The sequence below is a fragment of the Corylus avellana genome, chromosome 2 (assembly GCF_965113065.1).
Source record: "Corylus avellana chromosome 2, dhCorAvel1.hap1.2, whole genome shotgun sequence".
Lineage (NCBI taxonomy): Eukaryota > Viridiplantae > Streptophyta > Magnoliopsida > Fagales > Betulaceae > Corylus > Corylus avellana.
This window is the reverse complement of record NC_142491.1, coordinates 10,639,425-10,659,803: the sequence shown is the minus strand read 5'-3', so window position 1 is coordinate 10,659,803 and position 20,379 is coordinate 10,639,425. Positions and strand designations below refer to the sequence as shown.

At 33.1% G+C, this 20,379-nt stretch overlaps 1 protein-coding gene across 1 annotated transcript; it reads right to left on the bottom strand.

The window, feature by feature from the left end:
* Positions 1 to 10,594: 10,594 nt before the first annotated feature.
* On the bottom strand, positions 10,595 to 16,304 carry UNE10 (basic helix-loop-helix (bHLH) DNA-binding superfamily protein). The gene is made up of 6 exons (XM_059603397.2): positions 16,010 to 16,304; positions 15,165 to 15,891; positions 14,832 to 14,930; positions 14,455 to 14,520; positions 11,840 to 12,193; positions 10,595 to 11,291 (listed from the first exon to the last, which is right to left on the bottom strand). The coding sequence occupies exons 1-6, from the start codon at positions 16,210 to 16,212 to the stop codon at positions 11,196 to 11,198; spliced, it is 1,545 nt and encodes a 514-aa protein (XP_059459380.1). The 5' UTR covers positions 16,213 to 16,304; the 3' UTR covers positions 10,595 to 11,195.
* Positions 16,305 to 20,379: the final 4,075 nt, after the last annotated feature.

The window sequence follows — 20,379 nt, the reverse complement described above, 5'->3', positions numbered from 1 at the left end:
AGCAAGCATATATCATAAGTGTTTAGAGATATTGGATTAATTAATGTGATCCTCACAACAAATTAGAGAAAACGTAGGTATCCAATTGTCACCCTTTTTTAAAAGAAAACCATCTAAGACCATTAACTTGTAAAATGGACAAATTCTTGAAAATAGTTAGAGGCCAACAAATGTCTTATTAAATATTTCCCCTCAAATGATGTTGTTTTTTTATTTTCCATTACCTTCCTGGCTCCATAATCTCCTATCAGTCAAGGGAAATAAATCACACTACATTTCTGTGGTCCAATGAGCCACAACCTTAATCTTCATTATTGGGCTTAATTATTAAAAAATATATATATTATAAGCCTCTCTCTATGTGCAATCACATTGAAGTGTCGACTCACTGAAACTTTATTATTCAAGCTTTCAATTTGACTTTTTCCTACATTTGGAAACATACCTTTTTACAAAAAAAAAAAAAAAATTGTTTTTTATGTCTAGTGAGGGTGGTCTATACATTTGGCATGCAAAATTATACGAGTAATATTAAAAGTCACTCTTAATTATATATTTTTTGTATCACTATAAAACTGATGTGCCTTCTAAAATCATCATTGAACTTGTAATTGATCATTATTGAATTTTGATCAAATTATGATTTTAAAAGCCATCTCATTCATGACATGGAGTGACACAAGCACGATTTCTAAACTTACTCTACAAAATTACACATGTAATTTTTCAGAGTAATTATCGTGTCCCTCCAAAAATGAGGTGACTTTTTAAATTCATCATTTGATCAAAATTCAACATCGATCAATCACAAACACAATGGTAATTTTAAAAACCACGTCATTTTTTTAGGGACATAAAAATAACATAAGAAGAACTTTTACCATTACTCAATTTTTCGAGCGGATGCGATAATTACTGCCCATAGGAGGGAAACAGATCATCTCCATTTTATTTAGTATCCATTTAGTACATTTAGAAGGGTAATATTATCTTTTTCTTTTGAAGTAAATTTTTTTGAACAAGTTTATCCTTCTAGATGCACTAAATAGATTTTCTCTATTTCATTCGAAATAGCGAATTTTTTTCCCATCCGTGAAGGATAGTTATCATGTGCATTGCGAAGCACTTTACCTGATAGGATTCCAGTGCCACGTTTGTTTTAAACCGTTGGATGGGACCTGGAAAGATGATCATTTGTACTCACCCCCGAGTGGAGCCCATCTCCCTTCATGATGTTGAATTATTTTAGCGTGTAACTCGGGTCGTGGCATTGGACCTCAAAAAACCCAATGAAAAGCCCAATGAAAAGATCCAAGCAAAAGATTTTGGGATTGGACCTTTTATTTCCAATGATGACACAAGCCCAAAATCTGGTGCCCAATACCTTCATGGGCTTCATCCACGTGGCAAATTTAAGTACTTTCTTTCGAATTGATGAATAATTAAAGTATAGGCTTCCTTTTGTTTGATTTTTTATTGGTTTCAAATGAGTAATTTTAGAAGTCATTCTTCTGTCATTTCAAAAATAATGTGACTTTTAAAATTACCATTTGATCAAAATTTAATAATGATAAATTACAAGATCAATGGTGATTTTAAGAGTCACATTATTCTTAGAATAACACAAGAGAGACTTCTAGCATTACTCGATTTCAAATAGGGAACATAATCCTCTCATGTTCAAATGAACTGGAGAGTATCCAATTAGTCATACTTTAAGGGTATTTTTCTATTTTCACTTTTTGAGAGGACAAAAATACATCTCCAATATAACTAATTAAATATTCTCTTGTTCAAATTAATTGGAGAGCATCTTAATTCTTCAAATTGACATTTCCATCAACTTATTGTCCAATTAATTCACTGTATGTCACGTCATACCAATCAATTAATATTATGTGATTCTTGTTTGACACGTCATGTGCCTATTGTACATGTCACGTGACACAGAATTTATTACAAATATACCCTGAATAAAGAATTTCTTTTTATTTATGATATGTTTGCAATTTAAAGTAATTGTGCGGTGTGGCACACAATGAAAGGCCATGGTATTAATTGATTTGACTCACATAGCACACCGTTAATTAATTGAATGATAGGTTGATGAAAGAATTTATTTAAATCCAAAGAAAAATCTAAAGATCTAATTATTAAAATCCCATAAAAACCTAAGCGGTAAATTTGATTTTTCCTTTATATATATATATTGTCATAAAAAGGTGAAGTAATATTCATATGCGACATAGGATATATCCTAAAGCCCCAAAAATGTATCCTCTGATTGGCTGATTCAAAAAAAAAAAAAACACTCAACTTCTAGATGTCTTCGAATGTTTTCTAAAGGAATGGACCTAGAAAATTATTGTTTCCTTTTTCTTTTCTTTTCTTTTCTGAAAAGGACCAACTAGATAGGAACAAGCATATGGTCCTAAGGCACTTATTTGTGGTCCGACAACACTTTTAAATAAGGTCATTTTCTCCTCTACTATGGAGCTTAAAAGAGCACTCAAAATCTTGCTTTGTGGCAATAGTTTAACACATGCATGTCAATATCTCATATCCGGTATCTCACATGATTATTGCTTCATTGAACAAATATTTTTCTTGTGGTCGGTCACTCACTTTGAAGAAAAGAATATTCCTCCTGGCTATGGTGCAATCTTAATGGGCAAGCATACTCCGCGCTAAAAGAAAGGGATAGGGGCCTTTAGGTATACATATAGGCAGAATCATAACTTTTTAGAGTATGTTTTAAAGTCAAAAGAGCTTTTTACAAAAAAGCTTCAATTTTAAGTTTTTTTTTAAAAGTGCATTTTAGCAATTAGTAAAAAAGTTTAAGAATACTTTTGAAATTTATTACCTAATATGCAGGCTTTTTATTTGGCACAGCTTTCTAAGTATTAATAGTACTTTTAACCTTCCCCAACACAATCTCAAATCGGCTCTTGCAATCAGTAAAAATCCAATTTTAAAGAGTTTATATTATAAAAAGTAAAAAATTTGGGAAGGCTATAAACTTCATATTGTTACCGTGCATAACAATGATGAATAATATGAAAACGAAAAGAGAGAGAGCCGAGACACAGATTTACATGGTTCGACAAGCTGGTGCCTACGTCCACAAGAGAGTGTAGCTATATTTTACTATTAATGATTCAAGGTTACAACAAAGCACACTTATAAGCCCTAATTCTACGGATATATACAGAGCTTCGCTCCGTTCACTCCACTATTTACTCAGCCAACCACTAGTATTCCAGTATTACTCTGTATGCTTAAGAGAATATGAATCACTAGTTCCAACACTTCCCATAAGTGGGAGTAGTTCCGCCCTAAGGTATACTGGTTTTGTGAAATAGAATTAGTAACGATTAGGTTTTATGCATTGGCTTATTTTGGTGATCAAAACATGGGTTTCAACACTACTACATCGGTTCTAGATTTGATTAATTTTAAATCTATATTTGATTAATTTAAAATTTTGGGAGGGCTGTTTACTCCCCAAGGGTGGGAGTAGTTCTACTCCTAGGTATATAGCTGGTTTTGTGAAACAACAGAAGCAACGGTTAAGTTTTATGTATTGGCTCATTTTGGTGATCAAAATATGGCTTGTAACTAATTTTTATCTCAGAAAAAGAAATTGTTAAATATGCACGTGTGAGTAAAAATTCATTTGAAAACATATCAAAAGAATGAGTAATTAATATAACAAAATTTGAACTAAATTCATTAGCATAGGCTTGTGGGTTGAATAATATCCTAATATGTGGTTTTATTGAAAGAACTCCCTCAAAATTAAATCTCACCATACAACCTTGAAAGGATTTTAACATGTTCCATTGTTAGTTCATATTCTTGTTGTCGGCATACTCTCTCTCTCTCTCTCTCTCTCTCTCTTTCTCTCTCTCTCTATAGCAGTGAAAATGATGAGCTAAATAAATTATATATTTTTCTTTTCTTTTCCTTTTCTAATGTCAATTAATAACAAGTATAATGATGCCAATTTTATATCAATGATGCCAAAAAAAACAAGAAAAGCTAAATTACTGACAGGAAACTAGACAAGGGAAATTAAGGAAAATACTACTGACAAATGATGATTATAACCATTGTTCATCATGTCTGATTACTTTTAATTTCATCAGAAATATTGTCCCTAGCCTCTCCATCTAATGATAATGACGTACGATTTTCTCTTCAATTCTTAGAAAATTAATGCATTTCACAAGTACTTTATATATATATATGATCCATCTATATCATATTGACCCCACAATACCAAAAAAAAAAGATATTTGTGCAGTATGTTACAATGCAATAAATGATTGCGAAGTATGTTATATGTGTTTAGTGAATGGGACTTCACTTATATGCCGTAAAAAAAATTTGGACCAATATTGAAAAAACAACATAAATTTTATGTAATTTTTTTTTTTTAGCACCTAAACCAAATCCTAGTGGGTGGCTAGAGACAATTTAGCATATACTTTAAAGGATTCGGCTTAACTGCTGTAAAAAAAATTTACAACATATGTTTTATAATTTTTTTAACGGTTCAAATTTAATTTTATTCTCTCTCTTTCTTATAAAAACATATATAAAACTAAATTTGAACAGTTTTAAAAACTACCAAAAATATACTATAATTTTATTTATTTATTTATTTATTTTTACAATATCTATACCAAATCCTATTTTAAATCCAAAAATGTACTTTTTAACTAATTTAGACTTAACCAAGAGGTAAAAATAAAATAACATAGGGTAAAGTCCACTTAACCCCCTCAAACTACTAACCCAATGACAATTTACCCTCCAAACTATCAATTGCGACAATTTACCTCCCAAACTACCAAAACAATGACAATGTACCCCCCAATGCTAGCAAAATGACGAAATTACCCATATAAAACTTTCAATAAGACTAAAATACCCTTAAAATTTTGAAAAAAATAAATAAATTTTAGTATTTTTATTTTTATTTTAGTAAGCGTAATTTCGTCATTTTGTTAAAATTTGGGGTACATTGTCATTGTTTTGGTAGTTTGAGGGGTAAATTGTCGCAATTGATAGTTTGGGGGATAAATTGTCATTAGAGTGATAGTTTGAGGAAGTTAATTAGACTTTACCCAATAAAATAAAAGCACATCCAATAGAATTTAATTTGATGTCAACTAATGGACAAGTGAGATAGAACAGACTTCATGGACTGTGTTTGGCAACACCCTCCTCTCTTTTTTTATTTTTTCCAAAAAAAAAAAAAAAAAAGTCAACATTTTTTTAAAAAAACGGAAATATGAGGATTTCATTGATTAAAGATCATGAGTATAAAGCTCTTATAAAGCAGAGAAAAAAACTCTTACAGCACAAAGCATAAAGTTCTGCAAAAATCATAGCCACATGTTAGCTATGAGGTTACAAAGTCATAGATACAAACAAAAAATTTTACAATTATGTGTTATGTATGACTTCATTCTTCCGTTAACCCATATACAAATATAGTTAAAGAGCAAATCTGCTCCGAGCAAACTAGATATAAGATATGGGTAGCCAAATTTTCTAACAAAATTTATTTAAACCGACTGTGAGAAATAACACCTCACACCTAATTATCCAGGCCATGAGAAATAACCTCTCACACCTAATTATTCCTCATCACTAATGAAGGAGATCTAAAGAGAAGAAACATCTTATTCAAGACAAAAAACACAAACAAACAACCAGCAATTAAGCAGTAGAAACAGCCGGAGAGGAGATGAATGGCACAACATGATGGAAGGAAATATCGCAGAGAGGCCAAAGTTGCTGATCTAGTCGAAGAATACCTACAAACATAAATTTTTTTTAAAAAAAAAATTAAATTTTTTTTTTAAAAAAAAAAAAAAAAAAAAAAAAAAAGAGAAGGGGAAGGGGAGAGGAGGAGGGAGCAGATCTCCTCTCAAAACTATTTTATGAGGAGAAGGGACGAGAGACGGCTTATCAAATAATTATCTTCATTTTTCTCTTACTAAAAATTTAAATTTAATTTTACCTTTATATTACATCAATTATTTCTTATTAATATTCAAACAAAAAAAATTCACGAAAAAACTTTTACCAAATGCATGATTTTCACATAAAACATTTTTCGTTTTCATTATGTTAATGAAGCTAAATCACAATAATAACATTAACGCATTTACTTTTTCGATTTATGGTTAGTTTTCCTGTAGAATTAAATATTCACCAATATGAAATGTGAAAATTGAATTTGTGGCGACTTTTTAAATAGCCAATATCAATATTTTAGATATTAAGTAAATTTTCCCACCTCATCCTGAAAAGGGGCCTAAGGGTGCGTTTGGGAGTGCGTTTTTTAAAAAATAATCTGCGATTTTAAACCAAATCGCAACTTTAGGATGTTTGGGATTGCGATTTTAAAAACGCAAATTTTAAAATCGCAAAAAAATCTGCGATTTTCATAAGCTGATTAGAAGGTGCTTATTTGAAAAAGTGCGAATTTAAAACAAAATCACGATTTCTATTAAAAATATATTTGACGCAATAGTTACCTTTTTTAGAACATGAATAAAAAAAATACCAAGAATACACACCTAAAATATATTAAAACCCTTATTTTCTCTTTTTTTTTTCTTCATCCTCTCTGTCTTGTTCATCCTCATTGGTAATTTGGTCATGAAACCGTAATTATATGCTAATATTATCCAAACACTCAATTGATAAAAAAAAGTAATTTTTAGTATATTTTACCAAACGCCTGTGCAATTTTTAAAAACTCAATTTTTAAAATCGCACTTATTAAAATCGCACTCCCAAACGGGCCCTAAATATCAAAAGCTTTTATGTCGTCATCCTCCCAAAAGGACAAGAATTTAATGTAAGATATGGACACACATATAAGGCTTCCTGAGGGTACCTAAGCTGTTTTTAGATGGGCAAATTTGTTAGTTTAAGACTGTTTTGATTCAGATTTTCTAGGTATTGCATACCATGTAATATTTTCTTTTTTCTTTTTCAATCGCTCATTTATATTATAGGTATATCGCTTACTAAACTAGGAATGACTCAGTTGTTTTCAGAAAATTTGTTAGTTTATGATTGTCCCGATTCAAATTTCCCAAGTATTACATGGGCGTAATATATATATATATATATATTTTCTTCTTTGGACCGCTCATTTATACTATAAGTATATTGTTTCTTGAAATAGGGGTGGGGTGTCTTAGCTGTTTTCAGGTGAGCAAATTTGTCAGTTCACAATTATTCCGATTCATATTTTCTAGGCATTATATGGGGTGTAATAATTTTTTTCTGGAGCGCTCATTTATATTATAAGTATACTGCTTTCTAAACTAAAGATGACTCGGCTGTTTTCAGGTGAACAAATTTGCAAGTTTACGGCTATCCCGATTCAAATTTCCTAGGTATTGCATGGGGTGTAATAATTTTTTTTAACGCTCATTTATATTACAAGTATACTGCTTTCTAAATTAGAGATGACTCAAGTGTATTCAAGTAAGAAAATTTGTTATTTTATGGCTATCCTGATTTAGATTCCCTAGGTATTGCATGGGATGTAATAATTTTTTCTGAACAACTCATTTATATTACAAATATACTGCTTCCTAAATTAGGGACGACTCAGCTGTTTTCAGGTAAACAAATTTATTAGTTTACGACTATCCCGATTATTACAATGTATTGCATGGAGGGTACATAATAAATTTCCTCTAGACCATTCGTTCTACATGAGCAATCAAGATCATGCCAACAATTCCAAAAAAAAAAAAAAGAGTTGGATAGTTTTGGTGCCCCAGAAGGGCGTTCTAGGGTAACCGACAACCCATAGACCCCACATAAACCGCCCAACTCACTTTATTTCCTTTTTATATTTTGTTTCGCATTAACGCTGGCACGATATGAATCGTTCATTTAAAATAAACAGTCCAAGAAAAATTGATTGCAGCCTAACCTATATGCAATACCTTGATAATATATATGTGAATCCCGACAGTTCTATACAGTCCCATTTGCATCAGCAATTAAGAAAGATGGCACTAGTTGAATAAGAGAATCTGATAAAGAGGATTATGATTGTTTGGAAATTGGCCAAAAGGACAAGATTCCCGAAGGAGGCAAAGATCCTAGATTTTCAACGTAATGCATGTGGTGATCTCATAGTCCAAGCGTTTCCTTTCCTCTCCAATCATTTACATTTGCTCTTATTATATCTCTTCTTTCATACCCATCACCTTCATCTACACTTCACACGCCCCAATCCACATTGATGGACACTACACAGCTACTTGTGTAACATATGTTGGGGTCCCATTGAGAAAAAGGAGAACAAGTACTATTTTTTCACACAAATATTTGTATCTAATGAAGAAGATGAAAAAGAAAATGGAGGGGAAAAGATGGAAGGAAAAAAGAGAGGGAAAAAGAGGGTTCAATTATTGCTTTCTATTTGTATGGTTCCATACTTCCATTGACTAAACATCATGTTAAAATCATGGAGTTTGCAGTGCTATTATAGCCAATGATTGGGATTTTTAGTAATCTTTTGCTCAAATTTTTAGCAATTTAATGAGACAATACATTCTAAGAAAATTCATACGAACCACCTACCCAAATTAATTTTGAACTGTGTAGCTACTTACTCTAATAAGTAGACTTTCATTTACTCTTCCATTGACTGTACATCATGTTAAACCATGGAGTTTGTAGTGCTATTATAGTCAATGATGACAATAACTCTTCCATTGATGAGATTTTCGGTAATTTTTTGCTCAAGTTGTTAGAAATTAAGGTGATATATTGTGAGAGAGTTCATATGAACTCACTTATCCAAATAAATTTTGGGTTGTCCGACCACTTGCTTGAACAAGTAGACTCTTTCATTTACATATATTGTTTAAATTACTAGCAATTTGATTTTTTTTTTTAAAAAAAATGCTGAAAATCCTTATTCACCTTACGAAAGCCTTAAACATATTAAAGTGTGATTAAGTCATGAGATTAGACGTGGAACATGCATGATGCACATGTGTTTCTTATCATGTTAGATTTTAAAAAAATAAAAAAATAAAAAGAAACACAATTAACATCCGAAAAAGAAAAACAGTTTCATTAGAAAGTCCAAACGCAGAATGATTTCCCTTTTAATTCATTTAAATAGAAAACTCTATTTGTTATACTATTAATTTAACTATTATTTCTTGTGATTTAACAAAATATCATACTAAAAATTATGAGTTCGATATCAGTTAAATATTTTATATGTTGTGCTCTTATTTGATGAGCAAGAGTATTAAAATATTAATTTAATAATTAAATTTATTATTTTTTATCTGTCTAAAATTTTAGAGTAATTTAATATTATTAAGATGCATTGCATATATACTACCTTGTAATTTGTTTTCTGGGCATGTTTGAATATTCTAGTAATTATCTCTGTGGGACATCTTAGTTATTACCACAAGAAGAAAATTTTAATTCAGCATGCCCTATCAAATCAGACCTGACATCAGGAACGTGCTTTTCTGACATACCTCCAACAGGGTTTTGAACCTAAATATACGTTACTTTGAATTTGAATCTTAATTTTCTTATCCAAAAACTGTATTCCTGTTTGTTAACATCTCCTGGAAAGTTTTACAGATTGTCATATCAGTTGTTCATCATTCATAGATTAGAATCCTTATTAGATTTGACTACCAAAAAATAAAATTAATCAAGCTCATATTCTACAAATCGTACTACAATATTAATTATGTAATATAAATAGAATCATAATCCGTATCATGTTTGACCATATCTACAGAAAAGAATTAATTTCGTATTTGACAACATTCTATAAGAAATATTCCCATGTGTAAAATATTTGTAATAATTGTAATTTCATGATTTTTGTCCGATTATGTATGTCAGTATAAAGAAAGAATTCCTCCTTTCGCTTTCTCAGTTAAGTAGTAAATTCATAACTACCTTATTATAAATGCTAGAATTTTGAACCTATTTACCATATTCTTTAGGGTAATGATATTCTTCACACCTATTTTATACTAGCTGATGTTGCGTATTTTAAGTGGCTTTTCTTTTATTTTTTTGGCCGCTTGAAACATATCGCGTCTGCCAATATAAAATGTGTGATATATGAGTGTGAAGAATAACATTTTCCTATTTTGTATCGTGTTTTTAGAGGAACCGAAACTCACTAGAAATCTCCTCCATTTTTCTCGGCAATCAAATGGATAATGGAACCAAGACAATTCATTCATAATGCAATGAGCTTACCTTATCTGCACTCCATTTTTACTAGAAAGGCTAAAATATTGGCTTTTGTCATGAAGTGTTTGCAGAGGGCTAAAGTCAATTCATCTATTATGGCGGCAATGTATGTGGAACCCTCATGAAAGATATATGTGCCGAACCTTTAATACAGTTGACAGAAAACAGCATCCAATCATTTATATGTTCATCTTTAGGCAAACATTGCATGTTAGATGTCTTCCCTGAGCATCTAAATAAGAAATTTGTGGGACAGGAGAGAGCTACTGATACATCAATTGATAGAAATTAGACATTTGAGTGCATGGTGAAGTGATCATGTAATGGACCATATTTGACTGATTACAAGCATTAAAAGAGGATTTTGTATGTTCGTTGCAAATAATACAAGTAAAAATATGCTACAACATTGGGTTTTCGAGTGTCGTTAGGAGTAATACAGCTTTTATTACAGGTCCTCTACAGACTGATCGACATAGTAGTTCACGTGACATTTACCATGTTGGCCGCTGATGGATCAGATGAAATTGAGCAGTCAATGCGTCAGCAAGAAAGAACAAAAGGGGAGTGAAAAAAATGAAGATACATCTTTCATTCAAAAATACAAACGCATCACGGAGGTCCCAAATTAATCGGTTGAAAGGCAAAAAGAGAATATTGTACACCAAATGCGCCAACTATTCACTAATTGGTTACCCTCCAAAAAAAGGGCACCATTTTTAGCTATTTCCTTCTCTGTTGGAGCTAATATACACTAACACTCGCAACATATAGAAACACCATGCCTTGTATGCCCTTGCAGCAACACAAAACTGTATCAATTGCATGCACCCAACTTTTCATTTTTTCTCCATAGGTAGTAGGCATTGCAAGCAACAAGGCATGCATATATACCAGAAAGCTTAGCTCTTAGAATTAGAAGGTGGTGGTTGATGCTGCTGCTGCTGCTGCTGCTGGTACATGGCAGCCATCCTGCTGTAAGCATCCATGGTCATTGGCTGCAATAAACTTTGTATTACTCACTTTATTTTCGATCTCACAGATCATCAGGCTCTTGTACTAACAAAATCTCTAAAATACAGACACATTGTAAAAAAAATTCTAACAAATATTATCAGATCATCAGAAAGCAGAAGTAATGGAACCAAACTAACTGGTTTAGCTACTGTTGGAATTTACAAAGAAAAGTTTGTGTACTTGAAAAAATAAGAGGTACTGTATCTTTTACCATTACTATTTAAACTGTGTCAAGAGCTATAAGCTACATATAATTGCTTGTGTTTTGTCATGATCTAAAATAGTAAACACTCTGTTGATGCAAAGATTAAGTATGATTTGACTCTTGTAATGACCTGATGGCAATAAGTAAGCAACAATTGACCCAGCCCTTGTAGTTCCAATAAAACCAACTTGGTGCTTTGTAATCATTGCAAGAAAAGCCAAAGAAAAAAGGAAATATAAACAGAAAAAACTCCTCAAAATCAATAATTTAATGAACAAGTGAATGGTATCTAGCTAAATTGTCAACTGAAACTGACATGCATACCTGTGATTGGCATGCCAGGAAAGCGGACAAGGGGTCCGGCATTACCGCTGCTGAGGTGGCAGCTTGTAACCGGTCACCGCCGGAGCCATCCCAGGAGGTAATGGGCATGAAGGCGGTAGGGTGAAGAACAGGAGAGATGCCAGCGATGTTGGGGCGGTTGATGTCAATGCCCATGCCAAGGCCGATGCCCATACCCATCCCCATGCCTAGTGGAGCCATCATGGACATGGGAAGTTGTTGCATGGTCATTGGCATCATCATTGGTTGCATATTCATTCTGCTCATCATATTCACTTGAGCTTGCAGTTGCTTTAGATATTCAATTACTTCGTCAAGCATCGACGCCTTATCAGTCTGCAATAAATCAAGAAAGTATGCAGAGTGAATACCAATCAGTGCAGGTGCTCCAAAACTATTTAGTATTGTCTCTCATAAAGTTCATGGCTTGGAATGAAATTAATGTTGAATTTTGCAATGCAAGAAAATATGCAGAGTCAATGTATATATATATCCTCTAAAACTAGCTATATAGCATCAACAAACTTGTAAAACTAGTGTATACGACAAAGGTTTGTTTCGTAAACTCTTTAGAGGGTGGTCATTGCTCTTTAGTTGTGATGCAACATAAAGCTAAAAGTAGTTTTGAGCGTTTTATGTTTTCCTGCTAAAACTGTCCTAAAAAAGTGTTGTCAAACGAGCTCAACAAACTTGTAAAACTAGTGTCTACGACAAAGGTTTGTTTCGCAAACTCTTTAGAGGGTGCTCTTTGCTTTTTAGTTGTGATGTGACATAAAGCTAAAAGTAGTTTTGAGGGTTTTATGTTTTCCTGCTAAAACTGTCCTAAAAAGTGCTGTTAAACGAGCTCAACAAACTTGTAAAACTAGTGTCTACGACAAAGGTTTGTTTCGTAAACTCTTTAGAGGGTGCTCTTTGTGTTTTAGTTGTGATGCGACATAAAAATAAAAGTAGTTTTGAGCGTTTTATGTTTTCTTGCTAAAACCGTCCTAAAAAGTGTTGTCAAACGAGCTCATACTTCTCTCTCTGCATTATAGTTTTCCACTGCTTTTATGTACTTAAATTTTCTAGGCAGAAGCCACAAGTACATAGTAGGACTTCTTATAAGCTATAGCTGAGATAGAGAAAAAGAAACTTGACCCCCATATGCAGAAACCTGTCTAATTAACCCCAAGCTAGCTTGAGAGCCTGCAAGATTCAGCACCCGACATATTTGACCTTGTTACTTTAAAGATGTGTACCACATAAAAAGTCACAGTACCCTCTCTCCCTCTCTCCCCCCACAGAAAGTTTTAGAAATTTAGATTAATAACATGGAAATGAGTGATTTCAGACAAACATAATTAGGGCCTACCAATTGAAGGATTTGTTTGGGAGCAGGTCGTTGTCTCCATACCCAACAGCTTTCTGTCAAATTGTCCCCCATAGCATGCAACTAGCTGCATATGTGGACTAGGATCATCGGATTCAGTCCCACAATTCCCACAGCCATTTGTGTGCAAAATAAGCTTGGACCACATCTATTGCATTCACTGTCACCCATCTAATCTTAAATCTTTCAAGCTATGAGTAGTATCTTATTGTGTGAAAATTAGAAGAGTATCCTCATCTCTAGCCACCTGTTTTTCCTTTTCTTTTTCTTTTTTTAGATTTTTCATCAATGGTTAATTTAGCGATTTTGCCCCCAACAAGAGGGAAAAAAAAAAAAAAATCAATAAAAAATATAATATGAGTGCTGCTAGAGATAATACAACTTTTACTATAAGTTTCTTACAAACTGACGTGGTGGTTTATGTGGCACTTACCAACAAGAGGTAAGTAGTCTCTAATAGACAAAACAAAACCTTAAAGAAAATCCACCTAACACAGTAAGGAAAATCATTGGCTAGTTTGGCAACACTCTTGAGAGCAACTTTTTACTTTTTAGCCAAAGAAAGAAAAAATAAAAAAAAAATAAAAAAATAACAAACAACTCAACACAAAAAAACATTCAAAAACAACTTTCACCTTTACATCATATTCATGTCACAACTAAAAAGCAAAATCATCGGCTCATTTGGCAACACTCTTTAGAATAGCTTTTTGCATTTTAGCCAAAGAAAAAAAAAACACATTAACAAACCATTCAACACACAAAATACTCATAAACAACTTTCACCTTTACGTAACGTCACAACCAAAAAGCGGTAAAAAAAAAGAAGAAAAAACCATTAAAAAGCATTACCAAACGAGCCAACCATCCATAAATGAAATTCCTAGAACAAGATCCATCATGTTACGGATGCCATCCCATGAAAAAATCATTCCTCATAATTATCCAGGGGACCTTTGATCATCCACCGACTGCATATTAAATGGAGATGGTAACATCGAGGAGCAAATTTCTACTAGTTTGGCATTTTTCTCTCACAATTTAAAGTTTTGCAAGGATTGTAATAGAAAAAAACAAAAACAGAAACAGTACGATTGTTTAGTTAAAAGTAGGCCTGAACAAAAAAAAAGAAAAAAAAATAAAAAATAAAAAATAATTGTAAAAGCACTAGTAAGAAAAAGAAAACACATGAGTTGAGACAGAAATGGCCAAATATGGAACTGCATACCTTACTCGAATTGGGGACCAGCTTCTGCAGTGTCTTCATTCTTTGATTTATTTTATCTCTCCTTTTCTGAAACAATTAAAAAACATTTTAAAATTGAATACACTCCACAATCCTCCCCAGCTTCTTGGAGAATCCCGTCTTTAAAGGTAAGATGTGTCACTTGAACATATGAGACTTCTCATACGCTAAGTCCGACCCGGTTTATAAAAAAATCATGAGATCCATCTCAAATTTAATGATGATTTTTTATTCACTCTAATGAAACCCAATCATATCACTGGAGTAGAACTAAAAAGAAATGGCAACTTTTCCAGATATGCTAAATTAATGTCTTATGAGAGAGAGAGAGAGACAGAGAGAGAGAGAGCAGAGCATACACGTTCAGATTGGTTATGAATGGCAGCAGCCCTACTCCTTTTGGTAGAAACAGAGGATTTTCCATTACCCTTCTTTTTGTCCTCATCGCCTGCCTCCCTCTTCACAAATTGTACACCATGAACCATAAAAAACAAAAGAAAATCAGACAAATAAATATAAAAAATAAACCATAAAAAGATAATATACAAGCTATGTTATTTAATAAATTTTAATATAATTAAAATGATGTGAAAATAAAAATTAATTTTAAGAGCCGATAAACCGACTGTATAAAATAGCTATAAACCAAGTCGGTTGAAACAAAAGGAAAATCATTATTAGCACATGCTTGCCTGAGGTGAGCTATGGCAAACGGAGTCATGGTCATCGGCGGTGGTGGTGGCCTTTGTTGTGCAGGGCTTGCCGGCGGAGCTGGTGTGTTCCGGGGAGCCAAGCGACGTAGAAGTAATCCCAATACCGAGGTCTATATCACACGTGTCAAGCGTTACATGCTGACTATCCATCCCGCACGTGGCGCTCCCAGTGACGCTCTGGTCTCTGCTGCTCCACTCCGCAGGAGCACGCGCCTCCGCCGCGCGTCTCCCCGCGAAGACCATGTCCACGTCTTTCTCGTTCGTCCCCCCACCACCACCACCGTCAGCAGCTCCGCTGCAGGACCCGACACGTGTAGAGCACCCGACCACGCACGTGCCGAGCCCGTCCTTGACCTGCCCCTGGTCAACGTCGGAGGTCCTGTTGGAACAGGGCACGAGCGCGTCCATAGTCATAGTATTCGAGGCGGCGGCGGCGGCGGCCGCAGCCGCCACGGCCCGGTGGTGGTGGTCGAACCACGGAACCAAGTCTTCGACGCCGGCTCCGTTGAACGGCTTCCGGTTGGGCGGCGGCAATCGAGTGGCTTGGTTCACTATGGATTCCAAAGTTCCGCTGGCTCGCGGCTTCTCCCAAGTACTGTACTTGGATGCAGAGGTGGTGGACTTTACCGGCACACGTGGCGGTCCTAAGCCGTGCATAGCTAGCTGGCCGTTCTCCCACGTCAGCTCCGCAACTTCATAGTCCAGCCTGTTTTATCATACAAAACAAATGATTCAGAATTACCTCCCGCCGCCATATTTTTCCGAACGGCAATATATATATATATATAGAGAGAGAGAGAGAGAGAGAGAGAGAGAGGGAGTACATGGGGACGTCAGGGGCGGTGGAATTGGAGTGAGAGCGGAGGGAAAGCCTGGTAGGGTTGGGATTGTCGTCGAAATCCCAGCTGGGAACACACTGGCTCATTCTGGAAGGAGGGGTTGCCGGAGGCAACGGGTGTTCCGGGGAGGAAGGAGAAAAGGGTATTTCTCTCTTTCGCTTATGTTTTAGCCTTGAATCAGATTTCATGTGTTTGAGAGGGAGAGAGAGAGAGCGAGAGAGAGAGAGATAGATTCTAGTCCACAGGTACAGAATACAGAAAAAGTTTCATATTATTTATGGAGAGAGAGAGAGGTTTGGGTATCTATCGCAAGACTTTGACTACAGTCTCAGCGTTTGCTTTATGCCTTTATCCATAAAAACATAAAGATTTATGAAAAAAAAGTAAATAAAAATAGTAAACAAAAAGATGTGGACTGTGAATAATCTTTGCAAATTGCACAAAGGAGTGAAGTACGTTTTTCTTCCTTCTATGAAAAAGAAAAAAATTATATATATATATATATATGAAAAACAACCACATCAACTTTCTCAAACTGGTTCACTTGTCAATTGTCAGCCCCCATCTTTTATCGAGGCCTAGGTTCTCCTCGTGGAATTATCTATTCAAATAGGCTATTTAACATCTTAAAATAAGTTTTATATGTAATTTTATATTATGTATTTAAATTTTTAATATTTTAAATAGATAATTATTGTTAATCGTTATTCGGATTAGAAAGACAAAAGTAAGGTATATTTGCTAATTTATTTAATTAAGTATTTTTATTTTTAGTTTGAAAATGTATTCTCAAATAATATAAAGGTAAAAACTGTTTTTTTTTATTAAGAGTATTTTTTGTATTTGGATGGTATGTTAATTTTTTTTACTTTTTTATTTTTTATAACAAGTCTTTTTCTTCATTCATTTCTTATAAAAAAAAATAGTATGTTGTTCTATATCATAAATACAATGAGTAATTTCGTTCCATATCAAGAGTCATACAAGCATAGTGAAGATGATAAAATTAGCCCCAAACATATTTAAGTACATGAGAAACAAATTCATATTTAAGTATTTGAATGTCACTGTCCTAATTAGTCTCCAAATCTGCAGTATATTCCAGCAAATCATGTTTATATATATTGTCCGATCATCAGAACTTTTCAATAATGATAATTCTTGTGTCATCTGTCAATTATTTGCTCCCAAAAAAGAATTAGGAAGAAAAACGAAAGGCATATCGGAGATCTAAGACCTCTATTATGAGGATTTCATGTAAACAAAACCTTAAAACCCGACTAAAGGTAATCAAAACCCCAGTTAGGAGAAAAAATTTCAACCCAAAGATTGCTGGAGAAAGCAAATCTAAAAATAAGACAAACAATAACTGTTATAGTAACATGTGTGTCACTATACTCTCCACTCAGAAGAAGAAAATAGTTGGGGAGGATTCCCTCCTCCTAGAATGATTATCCTTGGTTTTTTTTTTTTTTTTTCTAGTGTTAATTTTTTTTAATTGACAAATTAAGAAACAAATAAATACTTATTTTGTTATACAAAGAAAAAGTTTATTTAAAATTGTTATCTCTACTGTATGTCTTCTTTTCTTTCCCGAAACAACAAATATCTTTTCATTTTCTTTTTTCAAAAATTTCATTGAAAAAATGCCAAAGATATTTTGAGAAAACGAAAGATATTTTGAAATTAATTCTTTTTTATTAAAATCATGTCCTACATTTATCTTAAATCGGTGAAAGAGTACTTACTAAAGAAGGCATACATTTAATTTGGCAAGTCAAAGAGAGGAGACATTGACCGAATTAAATTTCATAAAACAGTAAGAAGACAAAGTTCTATTATAATATATAAGTGGGAAAAATATATATTTCCAACATTCCAATGGCTTCCTTTGCTAAAATTTGTATTTTAACACTATATATATATATATATATATATATATATATTAAGAATATGTTTGGAATTGCGTTTTAGAAATAGAGTTTTTAAGTTAAAAAGTTTTTTTTTTTGCAAAAACTTCATTTTTAAACTTATGCCGAATGTGCATTTTGGCCATTTTTTAGCTTTTTGGATCTTTAAAAGCACTTTCAATTTTTTTTATCAAACTAATATATATATTTTTTTTTCAAATAGATTTTTTAAGTGTTAAACGCACTTTTAAACCCCTCAAACGCACACCCAAACCAGCCCTAACAATATAAACACAAAATACTCTTGAAAACACAAAGTCAACTTCTACTTTTATGTCATATTAAAATATTTTTTTCAAACCCAAAACAAAAAATGTCTCACAAAACAAATTAACAAACCGAGGACATCGACATCATGTTTCAAAGTGTCCGAATCCCGCATTCTAAATGAGCAAAATACCTTTAGATCCACCCTCTTAAACTGTCCAAATTTGAAAACCCAATAATAGGTAATTCTCACACACACACACATATATATATATATATATATAGAGAGAGAGAGAGAGAGAGAGAGAGCATGTTTTTTTAGACCACCTTGATCCACAGGATATACATGAGAAGTGATATATGTGTTTTACTCCTATCACTTCTCATGTATATCCTGTGGATCAAGGTGGTCTAGAAAAACATGCTAGAGCTGCCGACTCAACCAGCCCCCGTTTAAAGTTGAGTTGTCGAAATGACTTGACCTTCTAATTGTTAGTTAAGATGTCGCCCATGAGGGTTTAGACAAACGTTGTCATTTTAAAGGTGATTCAATTTCTTGTCAATACGTTTTTGGTTTCCCAATGGTCAATTTATAACAACAGTAATTATTTAATCCAGGAAAGAGAAAAAGGATATAAAAATAATTACAAAAATTAAAAATAAAAAACACAGCGGAAAAGGAAGAACAAAACAAAAGCTATATTTGAGTCTGTCATCAAACGGAGAACAAAACAATTCTCTGACATAATCAAAAGCAGAAACACTTTTTTTGCCAAATGAGCCCATTGTTTTTTTTTCTTTTTTTTCTTTTTTTTTTTTTTAAAAAAACATATTTTTTTTTTATTTTGCAAGCCATCTTCAAAGTCACGACTTTTATTTTTTATTTTTTACATGTCTGCATAAGAGGGAGAGAGAGATTTGACTTAGTGGCCTCAACTTCATTTAGCGTGGTCTCAGCCGATTGAGTTACCTCTTAGAGACCAAAGTCACGACTTTTAGAACATTTAAATTTGACTCAATAAATATTTAGTTAAAAAACACATTTTTTTTATTAGCTATACCTACATCCAACTCAATATTTTAGCTATTCGCTTACACTTTTCTATTTAAAATATTATTTATTTATCTACTTTTCCTATTTCAAGAAAAAAATAAAGAGCAAGATTATTTTTATTATTAATATAAATAAAGATTTGTTGAGCTACAGTACTCAGGTAGCAGCTGAACAAATCCTTAGTCATTTTATTGCGCTGGATGTGAAGCATTTTTTGTTATATTGCTAATTAAAATAGCCAAAAAGCTAATTTGTTGAGGCCAATGTAAATGATCTAAGTTTCTCCAAAATTAAATTGGAAAAATATTAAGGCCGTCAATTCTTTATACAATCTGTAAATTTTATATGAACTTAATACAAAATTAATCGATTAAGGTTAAAAGGTTTGATTCATTTAATTAAATAAAATCATATTGGGGCTCATGCATATAATCTTCTTATACTCGTATTTTGACGTGACTCGAATTCGACACGTGAGATGTAGGGATAATGATAATTTTTTTTATATGACCCGCAAATCGAGCACGAACCAAACATGAAATGAGCCAATTATGATTACAGTTAAATTATCTATATCTCGACACAATCTAAATCCAACACGCAAATACGAATCGCTATAGGTGCTTATTGATCCCACCTTTAGCTAATATATATGTGAATTAAAGTAATTTTCAAAAGAGAAAATATATATATATATATATATATATATATATATATATATATTACGCTCTACGGCGGGGGAGTGTAAAATTTTGAGGGTTAATTTATAGATGTTGGCAAACGTTAGAAAAAATAAAATAAAAAATTATAGATGTTGGCAAACGTTAGAAAAAATAAAATAAAAAATTATAGATGTTGGCAAAGGTTCGGCGGAAGTCCAACGTCGTAAATTGCCGTGATTTAACATAGGACAAGCGAAAGCCAGGCTGGTCCAAGCTACGTCAGGGCCTTTGAGTCTGTCTGTGAACAAGGGCTTCACCGGCCAGGTACATTGAATTCTCTGGGCCTTAACATTTTGCTGGCCACTCGTCCTAGATTTTGCAGTCGCCTCCATTTGATTTGCATTGAGCCAATGAGAATCAACTACGGCTCCCTTGATTTCTTCAATTGTCTTACCAATCTAG